This window comes from Netta rufina (assembly GCF_964035555.1).
Source record: "Netta rufina genome assembly, chromosome: Z".
NCBI classification, from domain to species: domain Eukaryota; kingdom Metazoa; phylum Chordata; class Aves; order Anseriformes; family Anatidae; genus Netta; species Netta rufina.
The window spans coordinates 17820837-17842830 of record NC_140126.1 but is presented as its reverse complement, the minus strand read 5'-3'; the positions used below and the strand labels follow the sequence as shown (position 1 = coordinate 17842830).

Genomic DNA, 21994 nt, shown 5'->3' with positions numbered 1-21994 from the left:
ACAGGTCTAATGTTCTGCTGTTCTCCTGCAGCAGATGTGCCAAATGGACAGCCTGCCTAAAGACTCTTGGGTTATAAACAGAAGCAGCTCGCATTTCTCTCTGAAAACTAGTAATTCATGCTTATTATTATAATTTGTTTTGTGAATGTAAAAGGATCCATGGTGTTGACTAGCACAGTACTTTGTTGGCTATATTCCTTCCAAGGACCCTGACTAATAGCAAGTGAAAACCTTTGTGTGTCGGTAAAAAGGAAGCAAACATGCAGTTAGAAAAATAATGGTCTCTTCTGAATCTGAGTAGCTCAGATGGGAATATCACAGAAGGATACTTGGAGGGAGTATTACAGCAGCTTGAGAGATGACCAAACCATCAACAGAAATGGTGCTAACAGAAACATTAGTATTAACTTCCAGCTTTTAAATATGAATATTAGCATGCATTAGACAGTGAAATGAAAATTTCAAGATCAATCTGAATGAGCTTCCTGCAACTACAAAAAAATAAAAGAGTCACTAATGCTGGAAAAGGACTGAATCAGAAAGTATCTCAGTACTAAAAACAAAATAACTTTTCTTACAATGAACACAACCTATTTAGAATGCTTGTGAGAAGAAAAGGAAAATCTTATTAGATTTCTAGGTTGCTGGAAAAATATGCTTCTCTTTCATCATGGGGATAAAGATTAGTGGTTATCGGATCTAAACATCTGCCCCTATTTGTTTGCTACAATGGATTCAGTGTAATAAAACAATTGAGAAATCCCTGACTGCAGAGTAATGACCAGATGATACCCTGCATCATATACACAAAGCATATGCAGGATATTTGCTTCAATTGGAAAAAACAAAATTCCTGGATTAGGATAAAACAAAACGTAGATCCATTCTTACCTGGAAGACAGCCCTGTGGTCTTCTACTACTTGCTCTTCCATTTCTACCATTTGTGACACAGCTTCATGGAAAGTAAACAACTGTGGAGAAACTTCCTCTTCCTAAAAACAACAGGTAAGCTTGTTAGTCTGGAAAGAGCCATGACTACAAGGAATACACTGAACACATTCCATCCCATCACTGAGCACAAAAAAGAAATATGTGGAAGGCAGACCCTGACAAAAAAAGGGATTTTATGTTTCTACATGAAATTCTCCAGACATGGGGGGAGAGGGCAATTAAAATCAAAATGTTAACAGAGTTAAGTTTAATTCATACTCATTAGACATTCCCAGCCAGCCATCTTTGTGAATACTGGAGTGTAGAATATCCCACATCAGAAGAATGAATGAAAGTAGTAGAAGGAGAAAGTTACAAGTGAAGAATGGTAATTTCTAGTAGATTTTAACACCTACAGAAAACTGGGTTTTCTGTCATAGTCTTTGTTGAGCATATCACAATAGAGGCAACAATTTTCAAAAAAGAGAACAGATTCAATACATTTCAAGATATCAAAATCAAGTTCATCCCTTGGGGAAAAAAAATAAACCTAAGGTGAAAAATCTAAAAAATGTGTAGTTAATTCCTCTAAATAATACATTAGAAGAATGCAGAGCATGGAATTAGAAATTCAGGTAAACAGGACTTTGGTAGACATAAATAATTAATAATCAGAGGGGAAAGCACTAGGTACGTTGTAAATAATTTTTTAGCAAGACAGTATGGTTCTCTATACCATGCCTTTGACATCTTTCTAAAAATACACTGTAAAGCTTAATTGAATTCCACATGAGCAATGAAAAGCATGTGAAAGGATATCTGTCTGTCCAGTGGGAAACTTCAGGAATCACATAGATCATGTTCTAGAGCTAGTTACTAACATGAGAGAAAATACAAGTAAGATCACAAAGACATGTTTGAGAAGGAAGAGAATCTTGAGAAATATAAGTTATGAGAGTACAGATTTTTCTTTAAATCATTCATAAGCATTTTCACAAACTGAGCATTGATCCCTGATGAACATTCAAGGAACCAGAACAAGAGCTGAGAATCATCACTGAAGGAAAAATATTCTTTGGAAGAAGTCTCTCTGCCCCAGCATCTCACTTGTTCAGCCCGGAGAGGTATTTTGGGAATATGGTGGGGCTCAACCCCAGACCGGTAACTGGGGTTTCACACCATGAGAATCAGGATTTCGGGAAGAGGAATGTGGGTACCCATATTCCTAAATGCAGAGAAAGGCAAACTCACTTGAAATGCATAGAAAAAAAATGCTCAAACCCACAAGTGTTTTAAATAAAATGGACAAGTATCCCAGAATATGTCAAACTGCCTAATATAAGGTGAAGCTATACTGGAAAAAACGTACACTAAAAACCTTAAGAGCCTAGAACAGACACTGCTTAGACACTGAAGGTCCTAATAAGTGACGAAGATAAATAGAAGTGTTTTCTCTCACTCATGAAAAAAACATTTACTTGTAAATTCTGTATGGGAATGAGCTGTAAAGTAAGAAAGTAAAGATGAATGCTGTATGTACTTTATTGTATTGCTTATGAGCTATAAAATAACATTACTCTGGATTTGTTCCACCATTGTATTTATCATCTCCTCTCTACATGTATTGTTGTAAACTACTCACGTTTTGCTCACAAAGCAGTTTAAGATCATCTCTCTGAGGAGAGCTCCCCACTCCCCACTGCGTGTCCAAGTCATCGATCTGATTGGGAGTATGGTGTATAATGGGACGGATATCTCCTGCAGCACTAGGATCAACTGTCAGCTCCTTCACCCTACAATCAGAAAATATTTCATTTTCCAATTAGTAACTTCCTGTGCAAAGTAGCCATCATCAAAAATAAAGCTCTATGAGTTCATATGCTATTTAATTCACTTAATACAGATGATGATGCCACCTTCACAGATTTACTGTACCAAGAACATGTTAATGACAAACAAACAAACAAACCACGGACCATTGAGTTTCAGCTACTTGTGAATTACAATCCATCTTCCAGCAAAAAGCATTTTTTAAACTGAGAGCTCACTATTCATTAAAATGCTGAGGGCAAAAATATTCAACTTCTTAGCAGTAAATAATGTATGACAGAGAAGCTCATTCAACACCCAAAACCTGACCATCTTTCTTTTTCTGTTCAAACAATTGTGTTTAAAAAAATAATAATCAGCAGCACCCAATTAGCTGTTATAAGCAAACCCACCAAAACTCTACAGAAAATGTTATGCAACCAAGTATTTCAGAGGATGAATACATCCTTTAATTGAAATGCTTTCAAAAATGAAAATATCTTAATTATCCTTTAAACAGAGTAGTCAGATTTGGTTCACTAAATGTGCAAAGGTGACATCACCATTTTTATTTATTTTTTTAATGTATGATGGAGAATAGCAAGCCTGGATACAAAGTGTGGATGTTTAAGGAGGATGAATAAAATAGTGGGAAGATGATTGCAGATCATGCAGAACCATCACCTGCCGAACAAAATAAAAACAAAAAGTATGTGTGACTCAAGGCAAGGGAACTAATGAAAGGTTGGTCTGTAAAATTACGTAGCCAAAAAGAAAACTTAAAAATAAGATTCCATGTATAGAATGAAGTAGACCTGGTGATTGAAGGAGAAAAGTCGTCATACTCATAGGAAGGAGAGAGATCAGAGCGACTGCCACTACCCTGTGAGAAGGGAATGTCCGAAGGACTAATTCCAAATTCCTTTACTCTGCAGCAGCAAAATACAGCAGCAAATTAAGAGAAAATGTCCTTGTAAACACAGTTAAAATGACAACTCTTTGTTTAGCATTCTTTTTTGATAGTCTAACAATATAACAAATTATTTTTAAATCAGAACATGAGGAAGAGTAACTTACTTAAACCATCTGTAAATAGTTGCAGATCACTAACAAAACTGAGCAAAACCAGTGCTGCTAATCTACAGGAGACTACAGTAGCAGTGTTTTCAGAAGAGTAATTCCAGATTTCAGTTAGTGCAGTTAATAAAATTTGGTCTACACTCAATATTCAATTATGCTGCTCCTTTTAAAATAAATAAATATATAAATATTTTAAATTCTATCCTTCCCACTGTCTTACACTGCACATACACTTGTGTTCAGCACCTGAAAACTAATTGTATTATGAAATTGATACATTGCTACAAAACAACTTAAAGTAGACAAAAAACATGAAACAACTTCATGGTGAAAGGCATTTACCCTGCAACAGCATTTACACTGCAGCAGCAAACAAATCTGACACCAAGGCAAAGAAACAGTTTCAATGCAACTATGTCAAATACTAGAAATCGGTGTTTAATTTTTTTGCATTTTTTCTTAAGTCACTTCAGCAATGTGTATGCTATATGGGAGAGGAAGATATAATGAGTCTTGATGAACATGGAACTCCCTCATCGCTGTGACTGCAGTAACTAGACTAGATGCATCATTTTCAAAAGGAAGGAATCATACAGACAAATCCAACCCAGACAGATTTGCTACTAAGTCCCTTGATCCAGGCACAAATTTGGATTACAAGAGGACTTGGTGGTGAGCTTTTCCATCACCCTTTTTGCTCATTAGTGATTAGCCAGGGGTGCCAGACAACCAAGAGAAACAGTTCTGGCTTTCTTTCTTTCAGGCAAGAAAATGTGATTCCAGGCCACTAGGTGGTAGCCTGTTCTGGAGGGAAGAGAAAAAAAAAAAAAAAAAAAAAAAAAAAAGGATTGCTAATGGCCCAGATGCTAGCTTGCCTCCTTTGTTCTTTGCTGTCTCTGGGTCTTGCTGAAATACTGTAGCAGGTCTGACTGCAGCACACACAAGATCACCCCATCTACATGAAACAAAAGAGAACTCCAGCTGGGAAAGGCTCCTTTTACAATCATTGAAGAGAGGCTCATATTTTCAGAAAGCAGAGTCTCAGCAGTGCTGACTCAGCCTCTGAAGGTGCTAATTTCTCTACACTGATTATAGTGTCACCATTGGATTAACCAGTTCTTTACCAGTTATCTCAGAAATAGTTAGGAAGTATAGAATAAGGGCCACAGCAACTGTGGAATCTTGTTTAGAATTAGAATAAGATAGCTGATATATATATGAAATAGCCTGGCAACTGCATGGAATTCCAAGGGGATGAAAATACATACTGTAGAAAGGAATCTCAGCCTGCACTCCAGGGAATCATTGTGAATACCAACTACACCTAACACAAGAGCCGATGCCTCCAGAGCAGGGGCAAAAAGAATAGTGGCATCTTCCACAGTACTTGCACTGCACACTATATCCACGTTTGGCTTAAACACAGTTTCTAACAATTCTATTGTAATGCTTGAAAAAAAAAAGACCAATTAAATTAAATGTGAGCCTGGATCAATAATCTTATTTAAGTAAGGTTTTAGTCTTACTATGAAATGCAAGTACCCTAAAATTATTCAAGTAGATAAAAAAATTATACATCATGGAACAACAGTATTCCAAACTTCAGTGATCAACAGCCAGTACAACTGTAAGAAATGATATTTTCCATACCTATTTGCGTATCTCAATGTATTTAGAGTGTTTTCACATGATGCCATCCCTGGAGAAATTGTAGCAATCTGCAGAAAACAAAACACACGTTAATAAATCACTTTGTATAGATGAAAGTGTAGATGAACTTTTGTTTTGTTTTAAATCCCTGGTTTCATTTAACAACTTCTACAAACACCACCTACAGTGTATAGTTGTGCTTATACAATAATATGTCAAGAATAGAGATATCAAGTCAAACCTTCAGCTTCAGCTTCAATTTTTTTAACCATACCTGACACATTAATAATTCACGGAAATTTCAATCAATTTCCCTCATCTGATCAACCTTAGTAATATCACATGTGAACTAAAAACTCTAACTGAAAAAATAAGACTCCCCAGAAAGAGAAATAGGGAAATATGCGATTCAGAAGAAAGTAAGTTTAATGCATCCTGCATGCAATAATCAGATTTTTTTTTTAACGCATGCATGTTCAAAGGCTGTTCTCCATTCAAGCAGACTGAATACTGATTGGAGAGAGCTGTTTTGGTCACAGCTTAAAATTGTACCTGAACAAATGTTTATCTTTAATATCACTATTATTTTCCTAAATAGAGATGTTTTTTTTGATGCAGAAATTTCTGTAAATAATACTTGATAGCTAAGTTTCCACACATATCTGTAATGTCTTAAGTTTTTCCTTCTCCATTTACACAAGAAATATTGAAAATATCACCTTCTTTTCAGAATTCATCAAAAATACAACAGTGATCAGGCCAGAGTGGCAAGATCAGCACAATTAATTGTCCTAGCTTCTCTCAGTAGTACAGTTTTTACATCTTTGCTCTTTTTAGAAGAGCCAAAAAGGCACTACCCAGGACAAACACCTCTAAGATCCAACACACTAACACTTTTGCTGGCAGCACAGCATCAGAAAACGAGGAAGATCAGATAATCCCAGCCTTCTGTTTCACCCTACTACTGACATTACTGTACAAGAGCACAGGTACTCATCCTGAGAGGAATTTCTCCTCCTTGGGAGAAATATGCAGTGGGATTAGAAAGTTTAAAGAGCCCTCTACTACATGCACTAAGTTTAGATCTCTAACACTGGTATGCGTCAGTTACTAATGAAAATAACAAATGTATATTTGAAAAGATCCTTTGATTGCATGTCTCTGTATGAAGCACTGTGAGCACTAGTGAACAAAAACCTACAAGTCCCTAAAATCTTTCCAAAATCTTTTTTTGTGAAAGGTGCATGTTCTACTTCCATCAGCTTAATCAGCAAAGCATTAAAACAATAACAATAATAATTTAAAAAACACCTTTCAAGCTAGAAGTGTTTCTACCTAGGACCCTAGCTGGAAAACTAGAACAAGTACTAAGAAAGGCCAATAAAAAGTAGAGGAGGGAGCAAGGACACATCTCTGCGGAAAGATTCCCACCAAATGAAGTGGTCTATTTACTTATTTTCTCAGGTTGATTAACTTAAGCCTAACAGATTGCCAGTAGCAAGTGACCAGCTCTAAACATGATATCCTATATTCCTAGATTTGTTTCTTTTTTTTAGTTGTAAACACATAAAATTAACCGAACATACTTACCATACAGGTACGGGAGTTTTCTCCTATGAATGAATCTCTTAGCACCTGAGTAAGTTTACTTGCTCTGAATGGTGTATGAGGTTTATTTCGGCCTAAGGCTCTAATGCACTCCTGAAAGAACAAAAAGATTTCTATTTATTCAATGTTAAAGAAAATTACATACTAAAATGCAATTCGAAATCAGATAATGCGTGCCCTAGTTATCTTGCTGTCCTCTAAGACATCATTAAAATTTACCTTTAAAGCTTGGATTCAAGAACTGTTAGATTTTTTTTTACCTCTCATTAAGTTTACTTTCTACCTTAGGAGCTTTAAAAGCTTCCTGAATCTCACCTGAAATGTTTATATCTGTTGTATCCAGCAACAACAACAAACTCAGTATTGATGTTAAATATCCAGACAAACAACTGTTTCTGACTACCAGCTGTAAAAGCCTGAATGATCTACAGCCTCCACCGAGGCTGTGGCCAATATTAACTCTTATCAGTTAATAGAATAGCTTTGATTCTGGCTCTATCCTGGACATTCTTTACTGCTCAGATGTAGCAGTGATCAAACTTTCTGAAAGCTTCCACAGATCACAAATGTAGGGAGTACAGCTCTATGGTGATGTAGTCAATGTCAGAAGACGCTTGATAATCCGGTTTCCTGTTTCAAAATACTTCTTTTGAAAAAACAGGGGTAATATTTCACTCATAAAAAAGGCATGAGGCTAAACTAAAATTTGCAATTGGTTGAAGAATTCCAGAGAAAAAAATACTGTGCAGAAGTTATTATTATGAAATTACTATAGAATTTATAGCAGCAAAAAAGTCCAGAAGTGCAAAGATGCCATTGTTATAACTTAAACATCACTTCTGCCTACCCAGAGGTCAAACAATAGTTAATAAATTACTTCTTACATAAGAAAGTTTGAATTTAAACTTTTGAAATTTTCTAGAAACAGGTCTTCCAAAAGCAAGGCTAGAAACCATGGGATGATAATGCAAGAAACCACTGCACTCATGAAACAGTATAAAACAGAACTGAAAAAGGGCTCAGAATAAAATTGTCATGATACAGAACAGAAAAAACACAATGGCAGGGTGGACTTATCTAATGTGATTATTTAAAAACGCGCCAGCTGAACTTATTAAAATGCACATAGCTCAGGTAGACAGAAAAACTGAAGCTTGTTGAATGTAAATTTCACATGCAAATACTTAAAAGGCTCACCAATGACCAATACTTATAGATGAGCAAGGCAGTGCATTCCTTGAAATTTTTTTGTACGTTACTATTATATTTAGAAAAGGAGAAAAGTAGGTAGACAATACCAAATGTGCATGTTGAGTTACTAGTACAGCAACCAACAAGTTTAATTAAGATATTTTAAATTACTGTGACAATTTTTAGTTTGCTCACTCTTGAAAAAATTGAATTGTGTTGTCTTCTTAATAGTAAAAGAATTATAGGAGAACACTGCCAGCTTTTAAATTTGAATAGAGTTTTTACCGTATTTCTTTTCATCACAGCATAGTAAACCAGGTAACAAAACAACAACACTACTTCCATGTAGGAACATTACAGAAATAGTTTTCTGTACCAAAATTTGAATGGGCTAAGACAGGACTGACATACACATGTGAGCAGCAAATCTTGGTTTAGCACTGAAGACCACTCTTCATAACATACTTGTTTAATTTGAGCTTGACAGTAACTTCAAGGTTATTGAATGCAAACAGAAAAAGATGTGCAACGTTTTTGGAGGCACATGAAATACAGAAAATTAACATATTGAGAAACAGTTATATCTTATCATACTGCTTTTAAGACTTCTGCAAGACCTCCATTAATTTTTATTTCCCCTTCTCCATTTAATTTAGATCACAGCTACCAATACAGCACCAGACGAAATTTTCACTGTAATTAAAAACGATGTGTTGCATGAAACTGAACTATGTTGTATGTTTGCTGAAGACAATAGCCAGAAAAAAATCAGCAAGTAACTTAAATACAATGAAAACAAAACAATTGTATTCAATCAATTCAGCAAACAAATACATCACAAAGGTAACTTTATTATTTATCTTTTAAAAAATCTATTTAAAAAAATAATAATATCCTGAGATGGAGCAGCTGAGGGCACTGGATTTGTTTGATCTGGAGAAGAGAAGGCTCAGGGGAGACCTTATTGCTCTCTACAGCTACCTGAAAGGAAGGTGTGGAGTGCTGGGGGTTGGCCTCTTCTTGCAGAGAAGCAGTGATAGGACTAGAGGGAATGGCCTCAAATTGCACCAGGGGAGGTTTAGGTTGGAAGTGAGGAGACATTTCTTCTCAGGCATTGGAGCAGGTTGCCCAGGGAGGTGGTGGAGTGTCCACCACCTGGGGGTGTTCAAGGAAAGGTTGGACGTGGTGCTTCGGGACATGGTTTAGTGGGTGACATTGGTAGTAATGTGATGGTTGGACCAGATGATCTTGAAGGTCTTTTCCAACCTTAATGATTCTATGATTCTATTTCAGACCTTTAGTATCAAAGTCAGTCAGTTTTCCTCCAATCTGCTCTCATTTTAGGTATATATCAGAAAAGTCTAAAAATCAAGTTATTTTGTTTTGTTTTTAAAACTGAATGAAAGTTGATATCACAATGTTTCTGCAATGTTTCTACTCAGTAATTACCAGGTGTTCTGTCAGGCACTTAAGAGGAAAAATCAATACATTATTTTACCTGTCACATCAGTAGACAATGTAGACAAGCAAAGCCTTCGAAAATACTCATTTAAATAGTCATTGCTATTAAATGTAGAAGGCTTCCACCTACTCAAACGCAATGGAAACATTTCAGTTACCTTGAGTGCTAAAAGGCTCTTGTTAATTTCAGCACCTTCCAGCCGTGTCTGTCTGTCTGCACTGGAAGTATCCGCTCCTCTTTCATTTCCAGCCAAATCAATCAGCGAAAATTTACCATGCAATTTCCCTTTCCTTCGGAGAATAATCTGAAACACTGCATGGCTTCGTGATGAGTGTGCATTTGCAGATGTCTGACCAGATGTCCTTTAAACAAAAGGAGAGATGGGGAGGACATATGAAGACATGAAGGACCACACGTGTTAAACATACTACGCTAGGAATGTTAGTTTTTTCAAGGCAGAGTCCTGTATCTTCTCACATACACTGACAGCATGTCTAACATACTAATGGAGACTGGAGATATGACCTTAATAAGTTGATGTATATAGTACAGTTATACCTATGTTTCCATCTCTTCATATAGAAATGGAAGATTTACAGTGTTTTACCTGCACCTTAAAAGCAAGAATAATGAGATCTTCAAAGATTTCAGATCATCAGAGAGCTTACATGCAAAACGCCAATGGCATTTTTAAATGATCACGCAGCAGTCTGTGCAAAAGGCTAATTTTAAAAACAATGAAGCTGGATTTTAACAAAAAATAAAAGTTATATGCTTAACCTCTGTCACTATATATCAAGGCCTTTTAGAACTGAAGAATTCGGCAGTATTCCAGATTAAAAATAATGTGAATTTAAGTCAGTAATCTGGTTACATAAATGCACACAGTAAGAACTGTAGAAAAGTCAGTTCTTATTTCTCTCTAGGAGACAGAGTCTAAACTATATTAATTGAAAGGCTGGCAGATTGATTACTTGCAGCCAACATCATTAAAAACCCCAGTGCATATTGAAAAGCAATCACTATGCAGACACAGAAATTACAAGATGTTCTGATTCTTTAATTTACAATGAAAAACTGGTGGAAGCTATGGGAGATACCTGCAGCTGTTGCCTATTTCAATAAGCTTAAGAACATCTTCAACACATTTGACTTCCCGTTCCTGTAATCCCACCACCTGGACTTGCTGTTTACCATCTTCTAATACTCTTAATTTTGTCTTCCTGTTCAACAAGTCAAAAACCTTTGGGGAGGAGGGAAACAGAACAGTTAAAGAGGAATTTTAGAAGACACTTGTTTCAAATCCCATATCAAACTATGTAAAGTATCACATGCAAAAAAAAATATGATTGGAAGGGAATTGTGAAGAATTATTTGAAATAAAGCTTTCAGAACAAAAAGGAGAAAAAAAACACAAACTTTTACATAATAAGTTCGTAATCTCTTTGAGGAAGTGTTTTTTTTCACTGCAAGAGATCAGGTACTTACCTTACCACTGTAGATTTCAAAAAATGTTGCATATACTTGAAGTTCTAACTTCTTATAGTTTGGCTTCTTTAGCATTAAAAAGACATCTCGAGCTGTGAATATATTTCCAAATTAAAACAAAATCTAGTTATGTATTTTCATTTAGTAAAGACTCATTAATATATAATAGTCTATTATACAGCAACTCTCATAACTTGCTAGTATAACAAATAGGGTCAGTCACCAAGTCTAAAACACTGTATTTAAACTGCCAGATTATATTGGAAGATACTGAAGACCCCAAATGGTAAACTCAATTAATCATTAGTATTATTACATTTTGGAAATAATCTGTATGTCCTCTACAGTGTAAAGACTACACAGCTAGGAACTACTTTATATATTACTAAATCCCTACTGTAACACAAAATATGTAGAACCTTATATTTGCACAATAAGTAGTAGAAAATTTATTGACCTCAACTAATTTGCAAAAAGACAACAAACCAATAAAGTCTCACCTGCAAGTGCATATATTCCCTTTGAACAATCTTGGTTCTTTCCTGAAAAGTCACCACCCATAGTCTACATTAAAAAACAACAACAAAAAAAAACACTTAAAGTCACAAAACCATAACTTAAGTATTTGTTACTTGTTAGAATTTAACCAAGTGCATCGTATGTAAAAAACAGTGTATTGCTGACATGTGCAAGAAATACTTACATGCGTTTTTCCACTGCCTGTTTGCCCATATGCAAAACAAGTGGCCATTCCCCTTTCAAATATGGTCTCAACTAATGGTCGAGCTGTAAACCTTGAATGCAAAAAAAATAGCATGTAAGAAAATGAAACACTTGAAGTTGCCACTACCACAGGGACAACATAAGGCCAGAAATGACAGAACTGGGTCTGTACTTTGAGATGCCAAAGAACATCTCCAAATTAGAGCTAATACAGCTCTAAGGCATTAAAATATCCTAAAACATTAAACAAAAGCTAAAAGGTGTCTCCCATTTATTCTACAACAATATAATCCTCCTTTAAGCCCTGAGGAAAAAAAAATCCTTGTTTTAATAACACAACACAGCACATTTTACTACATGGAGTCTGCAGCTTCCTAAAAAAAATAGACAGCACTAGAAAATATGGGAGCGGGAGAACAGAATAGATAAATACTTAAGTTTTGCCCTTAGAAAAGTCCCTCTACAATGCTTTTTAATTATTTCTTTTCTTTCTAAATCAGCTTCTAAGACTAATGTCATAAGACAGACAGCCAAAATAGCATTGAGATTCTTAATATCTTGAGAACATACATATGCTGAGAAAAGGCTCAGAAGATGTATAACCAAGCTCATCAGAACAGAAAAATCTATAGATACCTGAGGTATTGCTTGATGTGTCAAAAACTTTCCCAAAGTATTGTTTTTCTATTTTAAAGGACTAACTTCTGCTTTTAAAAAACACGTTCTGTTACTATATAATACTGTTATTATATCCTAATGCTAGCTGTTTATCACTGTTATTTCATGAAATATCTTGAAAAGCAAAGTGTAACCTAATGGAGGGTTATCTCTATTAAATAATTACAGCAAGAGTCTCTGCAACATTTTTCTAATGCTCTCTTTCTAAACTTCTTCCAGATGTTTCCTTTTATTTCACTTTGGAATAAACACAAAATTACTTACAAAAAGTATACAGGCAAGATCAACCCATTCAGCAGCCAAGGGTTATACAAAATGTAACAGCATCATCATTTAAAAAAAAACAAAAACGAATGCACCAGATGACTTCTGATCAGCCTTAGTCTTTCTTTTTTATTTCCTCCAAGCATATACTTCATTTGTCCTCAACAGGGTATTTCCATCCCTCTGTTTGTTCTTTTAAATTTCTAATATAAATTTCAAGAAGCCTATTTTCCTAAAAAGCATACTCCATTATCTCTGTTGAGTTTGAAATTATGCATTTTGATTTATAAAAAGTGGTATTTATATTATCTATTTTAAAAGAAGACAAAATACAATCATAACTAGAAACGTTTTCATGAAGTGTTATACAACTCCAAATGTTACCAAGCCAAACGCAGTCCAACTTTCCTTCTGCCAGAACCTTCCTTTGCAATCTTGATCTTTTAGATATATAAACTTTGTTTCTCCTTTAAATATTCAAAATGCATGCCCATTCAAACTAGTGTTAAAAGTTTTTTAACACTGAAAAAAGAACAACTTGCAACTCAGTTTTGTGGCTCAAGGACTCAAAATACTTAAAATACAAAATAGGCAAAATTAAACTACTAAAATGGAATATTAGATTTTTTCCTGACAAACTGAAAAATGTTTTCCAGTATACAAATACATTAATTTTATCATACAGAAGAAAACTGGAGTAACTAGTAATACCATTTTTTTGTTCCCCACTGTGGCAGCCTACCACGACACCTATCTTGCTCTTAATTCAGTTATAACAGAAGACCTTGAAGCAAACTATCCTTCAAGTAATAATCAATATTGTGCCATCTGAGGAAGAAGAAAAAACCCTGTACTACTACAAAGGCCAGAGATTGTTTTAGGCTGAGTACAAACATATTTCAATATTTTCTCATATTACCATTAATTTATTATGTAACTAATAAAAACTATCCAGAAGAAACTGAACACTAAAATATGGGAACACTGTATGCCAAAAACACCTTTCACAATTAAACACTATGCTCACAAAGATAAATGAGGACTAACGGGAAAAATGGAGATTAAAGAACTGGTTGTTAAGCAGGAGGAAAACTATTGCAAGAGGCAAACTTCATAAGGCTCTCCCACAGCCATTCCATGTGACGAAAGAAAAGTCAACGATAGACAAACATTACAGAGAAATCTCCAAGGGAGATTTCCCTTTGCTTCAGTTTACACTAATGAAAGTCTTTTAAACTAACAGGCTAAAGAGATTTGCATTTTGCTATCTTTCTTCTCCTAATTTTATCAAGTGCAGGACTCAAATTTTCAAGGCTTTTTAATGAACCTTTTATTATGTATTTTCACTTATCCAATGACAGCATTTCATCCACAATCCACCAGGATATGATGCCAACTTTGACTTCCTAACTGTTGGATTAAAAACTACCATTAGTATATTAAATTAATATATACTCCTTAGGGTTATAGAATGCACTCTCAAAGCATAAGGAGAAGTTAAATCATCAAATTCTATTCTAATATCAATATTCCTCACAAAATGCTTCACAATATTTAGGCTGTATACCAATATTATGACCTACCCTATTGTCGTAACTTTGCCTGCTAGTGTATCTAACCCATTCAGTGACAGGTAGAATGCAAACAGCTACTTCTAAACAAGTTTTTGAAGTGTTGTGTATATTATTCTGTGCCAGATGTGGAAGTAAAATGAAAGAATAAAGGAAAAAAGAGATCCAAATACCTTGGAGCTACGTGTGTGTGTGTTTTTGCGCTTTTTTTTTTTTTTTTTTTTTTTTTAAATCAGAAAGCTATAGCATTTTGAACAAAATAAATTAGCTTCCATGTAGGTCTGCATTACACCACCTAGACTTCTTCCAACAGCTCAGGAATCTCAGCAATATGAAAAACATAGCAATGCTCTTTTTTTGTACTTTTCTCCACCCTCTTCTGATTTGTTTCCAGAAGTTAATTATCTTATATTCAAACAGCAAGGTATTTGGGGCTGGTGCTGCCCTTTTATTCCAAGTTTCCTGAAGACCAAAAGCAATGACTCATGCCCCAGGTGCCATGCACATACTAATTAATAAGAAAATAACACTGAGGCGGATGGAGTAGCAATGAAGTTGTTCAAACATTCACTGGCTGAGAAGGCAGGTAATACACACTGTCTGGCAAGTCTGGGCTTGGAGAAAGACTGAGAACAGGACTGAGGTCAACAGAGGTGGAAATGGCGATGACATTGCAGATGAAAATTCAGGATGAGCAGAGTTAAAATATAAGTATACAGACAAAAGAATGGAGGTAGCAACATACATATCTGATAACAGAGAACAGGGGTCAGATCCATGACCCTATTACTGACATGGGAGATAAATGAGAGATAAAATAAAAAAATATTCACAAAAGAAAAAAAAGAAGCATTTACACATACCTGTAAACCATTTCATTAGGAGCCGTGTCATCAAAGGCATAATCAAAACGAAAAGTTTGGTTTTCTAGGTACCTTGTTAAATCCACCTTTTGTTTTGGCTCATGTACCATCACAACATCTTTACTAGGAATTGTTATTACATCAAGGTCTTTCATTAAAGTTTCTATAAAATAAGTGAAATATATATATTTAAATAGCAACACACCATTTTTTACATTTTTTTCACTGTTTACATTCCTGTAACATCTCAGATAACACAGCTCCTCCAAGAAACAACAGTGCAGTAGACTAGGGCTTCTGATACCTAGATAATAATTTGCTAAATTAGAAATTTCATTTTGGTAGTCTATTCATCCTATCCTAGCAATTGCTAGAAATTTAGAAGAAGTGTTACAAAGTTGATTAGATAAAGAAACATCATTAATTATAGCTTGTAATATAGTCTATAATAATAATACTTTTTATGGATTTAAGTTCTTTGCCCAGGTCTTATAAACTCTTTTTACAGATTACTACCATACCCTGTAAGTTTTTACAAGTTCTCTTCTGGAGAAACAGAACACTGCAGTCTACTACTTGTACTGTCCAACATGCTTAGGAGAATCTTCTTGATTGTAAAATTTTGTTTTTATTTTCTGTAAATCTTAATGTTATAGTAATACGTTCACAGCTTCCAAAAATGAATATATTGCTTTCATTCTACTTAGAGATTTCCTTTTGTATATTCCTTCTGGAACCTAAAGTGTAGGTCTTTAATGTAGAATTTCTCTACAGTTAAACACTTTTGAAAAATTATCTTGTAAGCAGAAAGCTGAAAATGCTAATGATGCTTTCTATCATAGGGAATGAACAAAAGCTATCTAGTTGCAATTTCAATAGTGAGTTCCCAGGTTATAATTACTACAGTGCATTACAATTTACAGCTAGTTGTTGTAGGAGATATGAGTCAGCAAAATACAGAGAACCCAGCGATCCATGATATGCACAAAAATAAAGATCTTTTGTGTGTACAGTCAAGATCAATAATGTGTCCCGCTTGCATTTCTATGTAAAATTTTGTAAGGCATGCAATTCAAGAATTAGATGTGGCTTTACACAATCAGATAGAAATCTTTTCATCAGTTAACAAACTTATCAAACTGTACAATGCTTACCACTTCATGACATAACACAATTATGCATTCAATTCACAATATAATCAAAATTTCAACTGCACTGCAATAAAGTAAAATGTAATTATTCTGCAGTAATCACAGAGAAGAAATAAAGAACACTGGTAAAAAGGGATATATGAAGGCTAATTATTTACACAAAAATCTTTTTCAGTTAAAGTAGTCAAATCTATTATTTCTTAAACAACTGTTTGGAATAAGACATCTACCTGCTCCCGGGTAATTATTAGGACAACCCGTATTCCTTGCTGATGAAAACGTGCAATAGTGTTTACGAAACCCACCATACCTATTTCTCAACTGTAAATATACCTCACTGAAATAAAAATTTAAATTATCAACCTGAAGACCTACTTCCTACAAAGTGAATCCACAAAATGATCAGTGCTGGGAATATCCAAAGACTATGGTGATATATATGTGTGTGTGAGAGACTGACACGAATTTGTACACTTGATTTCTATTGAAAAATTTGAGCTCCTTATAGAATTTCAAAATACAAAACATGAAGAGGGAAAGGTAATATTTTTGATGTATTATTGTTGCAATAATAAAGGAAACTTTTTTTATTTTTTCTCTTCAGGGGTTTACAGAATAATATTCTTTTGTGCTTTTCAATTTTAGTCTTTCAATTCTTTTATACTCTTCAATTTTAAAAATGTTGCATGAGAAATGCTGCTTCTTATGAATTCTCAAAAATAAAATACATGTTTTCAGAAGAGTGTATCATAGGACTACTGGATTATCTCTGTGGTTCCTCCCCAATCTAAGAGAGAAGCTTATTTTAAAAAATACAAAATAGCTTTAGTGTCAGCTTCACTTTTACTTAGATGCTCATCTTCGAGGCAACACCTGGTGTGCTGTGCCCAGTTCTGGGCTCCCCAGTACAAGAGAGACATGGAGCTACTGGAGTGAGTCTAGAAGAGGGCTACGAAGATGATGAGAGGACTGGAGCACCTGCTATACGAGGACAGGCTGAGAGAGCTGGGCCTGTTTAGCTGGAAAGAGAGAAAACTGAGGGAAGACCTCATCAATCTCTATTAATATCTGGTGTGTCGAGAGGATGGAGCCAGTCTCTTCTCAGTTGTGCTCAGCAACAGGACAAGAGGCAATGGGTACAAAGGTACAAACTGGAGCACACAAGTTTCTGGCTGAATATGAGGGGGCACTTTACTGAGGGTGACAGAGCACAAGCACAGGTTGCCCAGAGAGGCTGTGGAGTCTCCTTCTCTGGAGATACTTAAAACCTGCCTGGATGCCATGCTGCACAAAGTGCTCTAGGTGATCCTGCTTGGTGGGTGGGTTGGGCTAGATGATCTTCAGAGGCTCCTTCCAGCCTCGGACATTCTCTGATTTTGTGATTCCAACAAACTCTTCAGAAATAGTTCCTCAGCAGTTTCTAACCACTAATACCTAAGGTCTGCAACTTATTGAGTTTGAAGTACTATTTTTGAATCCCATAAATTAGCCTTAAGACAACTTGATTTCATTTGCTATAATTTCACTTTGTCCACCTTCTGTGCAGTTAGAAGGCAATGTTTCTCCCAAAATGTATCAGATTTCCAAGTCAAATTTTATTACAGATAACCTTCAAGGCTAAATCAGAAATTGAACTTCTAACAGATTTGTGCGTTGAATATCCTTATTTTACAGATTGTGAAAAATAATTTAAATTAACCAGCTCTTGAGGTTTTGCATTCCTTTTAGATTATTATATGTATATATTTTAATTTAAAAGTGAAAAAAAATGTAGCAGCAGCAGCTCCAATGTGTACTTTCCTTCCAGTGTGAGCTTTCCTTCCAAAAAGCAGCTCGTTTGTGGAAGGAAAAAAATAATTATATTCTGACATCAATACACTTTCTCTTTCCTGTACAGTTCTCCCATATCCCTCTGGAAATGCTTGCTTCAGATAATCCTTAATGTATAGCTCTGACAGTACAAAAACACTAAATACATCTCATGTAGTTTCATAGCCAGTGTGATGCTCTTTGAGTCTTTTAGCTAAACCACATATATACAAAAAGGGAAAGAAATAAATGTCCTTTAAGATAAAAACCAGCTTAAAATGGTGCTGAATTCAGATGGGTTCCAGTCCAGAAACATTTGTAGTTCTCACTTTCCCACTGACAGTGGAGAACATCATGAGAAGACTGGCATTTACTGGAGTTGAAAACCTAAACAATTTGGGGAATATTGTCTCCAGCCTAAGGAGCAGGCAGTAAGTTTGTATATATAATACTCTTATATACAAAGATGTCACTAGGGAATGATTCTAGCAGCTAAAAACAGGTGGTTAGTGTCACTTAATATGCCCCAGGGTATCTTGCCCAATCCTTAGATGCACTTACAGATGAGTCTCCAATTTGTCTGTAACCCACAAGCCCTATGAGGATGCCTTAGATACTCCTGGGTGCCTGAAGTGTCATAGGACACCAACATGTAGGTACCACCTGAATTGTTCTAAACATCTTATTCAGGTCCACTTGAAAATATAAAAAAAATACATGTATAAAAAATGTGTATAAAAGCTTTCATTGGGTAGCTCACTGATCAGGAGATTACTTAAAGGATAGTTTAAAAAAATGGTGATTCTACCACTGTAAGATTACTCAAGAAATTATAGCAGAATTGATGTTTAAACCAACTAAATACACCCTAGATGACCTTGGAAGAAATTTTCAGTCTCTGTGCCTCTACTCCCAATCCACAAAATTGTGACAGTTTAAACTACTTTTCTCCCTGACTTTATCCAGGTTATGATAAATCTATAAATTGTCTGGGTCCCTCACATACATTGGCTAATACTAGTGGAGTTTCACCTTTGATCAGTATTTCTAGATCTCTTCAGTATGAATAATATGACTGTCGGAGGCAGCTTTTCAGAAAGAGCATTCTGCAAAATATTACATGGTCGTACCTTTTTTATTGAGTGGTCGTTTTCGTACACAAACACATATCCTGTGCTCATCAATCTGCAAAGGAAAAAATCTTTCAGTAAACTATATTTCAGTTCCAGTTATAGGATATGTTACCTCTGTTTTTGAATTAATTAACCAATCATATAAAGTAAGAGAAATTTCCAATACATTGAGTCATCTCAATGAGCAAAAGCCCATTGCATCTGCACAATAACCAAAAAACTGAAAGTCAGCCATACATTAAGGATAAAAAAACTGTGTAGATAGTGACTGGGTTCTGTAAAGTATTAGATACAACTTATAACACAGCAAGCAAACCCAGCTGTAACAGGGTGGATATCTTATTAATGGAAATTGTTAGGGTCTCATATTTCCACAGACATCTGATAAAGTCATTTAAGGATTCCCTTCACTTCTCTGAAAATCAAAGGCCCTCACCACCTTGAAAAATCAAATATTCATCTTTACACCCCACAAGGTTTTTCAAAGAAACCCAAGTGTTTTGTGTGCACATCACTTAGCATCCCAGGAAAATGCAGAAAAAATAAATCCATGCTATAAAGAACACTAATACATATTAAGCAACTTATTTTTCATGATTACAGACAGAAGTATATTCATACATTGGAAAAAAAAATTAAAAACCCATATTAAAAATACAAAGAGATAAAAAAAATTTCCACGTTGCCTAGGATACTTACAGGATCTGCAGTTGTCAATGGTCTGTAATCCAAACTTCCCCTGAAATCTCTTATCATACACATAATTTCATAATTTGGGTTTGTAGCATCAACATCCTAGAGAAGCAAGCAACGGAATTTCTTACATTATTTTCCTGAAATGGGCTGATTTACATTAGTTCTGAATTCACTCATAAAGAAAAATACATATTAACTGATGTTCTGATGTAGGTAATTTACTGATCAGAAAGGAAATTATATGGTCATTATATGACATTTATTTAATATTTTTGGTTGTCAAAAACACTTTTTTAATTCAGGACTCACTACGAGCCTACTAAAAGAAGAGAAATGACTCCCACTTTTGTCAGAATCAGCACATTAAAGAAACACTACCAAACAACTTCACAACAGGCAGTACATGCAGTCAACGCCTCTTAATCTGAGATAACACTGTCCAACAAACAAATGGATAGACAACTATAAAAGTGTAAAATAGGCTGCAGAGGACAGTGCAGGTACCCCACCTGCTCTACATGAGATGGATAAAGGAGGATGATCCTACCAGTGGTCCTGAGTTAACTTCTACAACGACTTAAATGCACTGGAAACTCTTAGAATCATAGAATTATGGTTGGAGAAGACCTCTACAGTCATCAAGTCCAACTGTCTTCCAACACTCCAAGAGGCCCCAGAAAGAGAAGCAATCCCAAAGATACACAATATGCTACGCTACATCCAGGCTCACAAACCCTCCTACCCCTAAACCTGGAACCACAAGTACAGCAGCAAAAGGACATGTGAGAGCTCATGCATGGAACCTGTCTAAGCCTTGCTAAGTCAGAGGTGTAGAGCTGGGCAGGCTACAGAATTACTCAAACATCTTTTCCTAAAATAGCATTTTTTGCAGTTTGGCAACATCCTATTGATGCCATACACAGCCAGCTCTGGTCCTCAGACCTTACTGAGCTTTGCATGGCTCCCCACAAATAAACTAAAGCTCCTCCTGGACCACAGCAGATTGTGGAAGCAGCACAGGCACTTCCAAAAAGCAATGCACTGTGGTTAACGAGCTGAAACTGAACCACCAGATGTCTGTGCATCTGTGACAGAGTTGATTCCCATCTCAGATAAACCTGTGACGTGGTAATCAGAAGTTGACTATACTTTTATATTCTCCACCCTGACTACTTAAAACTGCTTACAGTAAGTCCACACAAAATGTATTACTCCTGAAATGTTTCCTTCTAAAATTCAGCAAGAAGTACTGTTTATTATGGAAAAAGTATTTGCTTAATGTTATTCAAATTCTATTTAAAGGTCTTGCCCACTAGAAGACAGTGATTTTTTGCCCACTAGCAAACAGTGCTGTATTTCACAACAGAACACGCAAAGCACCAGAAAGCACAGATACAGAGAGGTCATCAAGGCAACCACAACTTTCTCATACAGAAGTTTAAGACTTAGGTGCAAAGGCAGTATTCACAAAAGTGAGATAAAATGAATATTTTAGGTGTAGCACCATGTCAAAGAGTTTTATGATATAAACCAAAAATTAATTGTTCCTCACACATAAAGACATAGCAGTATTTTTCATTTGTTTAAGTGGATGAAAATTAGAGAATGTGAATTCAATATAGGTCATTCTAGGTCAGCTTAGAAACATCATTAAAGCATGAAGTAAATTTAAACTGTCTGAATTATTTACTAAGTGGTGGTACTTCTCATGCCAGTAGCAGATTGGTAGCATCTCTTTAGAGAGATTAACCCATAAGCATAAGCCTGCCAACAAGATTACACTACTAGTTTTGCTAAAGCTTTTACACTACTGTGACAGAAAGTCATTTAATATTTAGAGATTTTTCTCACAGGATTAGCAACTTTCACACAAATTTCTAACAGCTC

At 35.4% G+C, this 21994-nt stretch overlaps 1 protein-coding gene across 2 annotated transcripts in view; it reads right to left on the bottom strand.

Moving 5' to 3' along the window:
• The window catches only part of KIF2A (kinesin family member 2A), a 53365-nt gene that overhangs the window by 4918 nt on the left and 26453 nt on the right, over nt 1-21994 (bottom strand). For both annotated transcript variants that reach the window (XM_084305790.1, XM_084305791.1), the window contains exons 7-18: nt 20111-20206; nt 19409-19463; nt 15319-15481; nt 11923-12013; nt 11720-11783; nt 11220-11311; nt 10832-10974; nt 9889-10093; nt 7061-7171; nt 5471-5538; nt 2574-2724; nt 892-993 (exon numbers count right to left, since the gene is read on the bottom strand). In XM_084305790.1, coding sequence (XP_084161916.1) covers nt 892-993; nt 2574-2724; nt 5471-5538; nt 7061-7171; nt 9889-10093; nt 10832-10974; nt 11220-11311; nt 11720-11783; nt 11923-12013; nt 15319-15481; nt 19409-19463; nt 20111-20206 — 1341 coding nt within the window. The remainder of the gene's footprint in view (nt 1-891; nt 994-2573; nt 2725-5470; nt 5539-7060; nt 7172-9888; nt 10094-10831; nt 10975-11219; nt 11312-11719; nt 11784-11922; nt 12014-15318; nt 15482-19408; nt 19464-20110; nt 20207-21994) is intronic.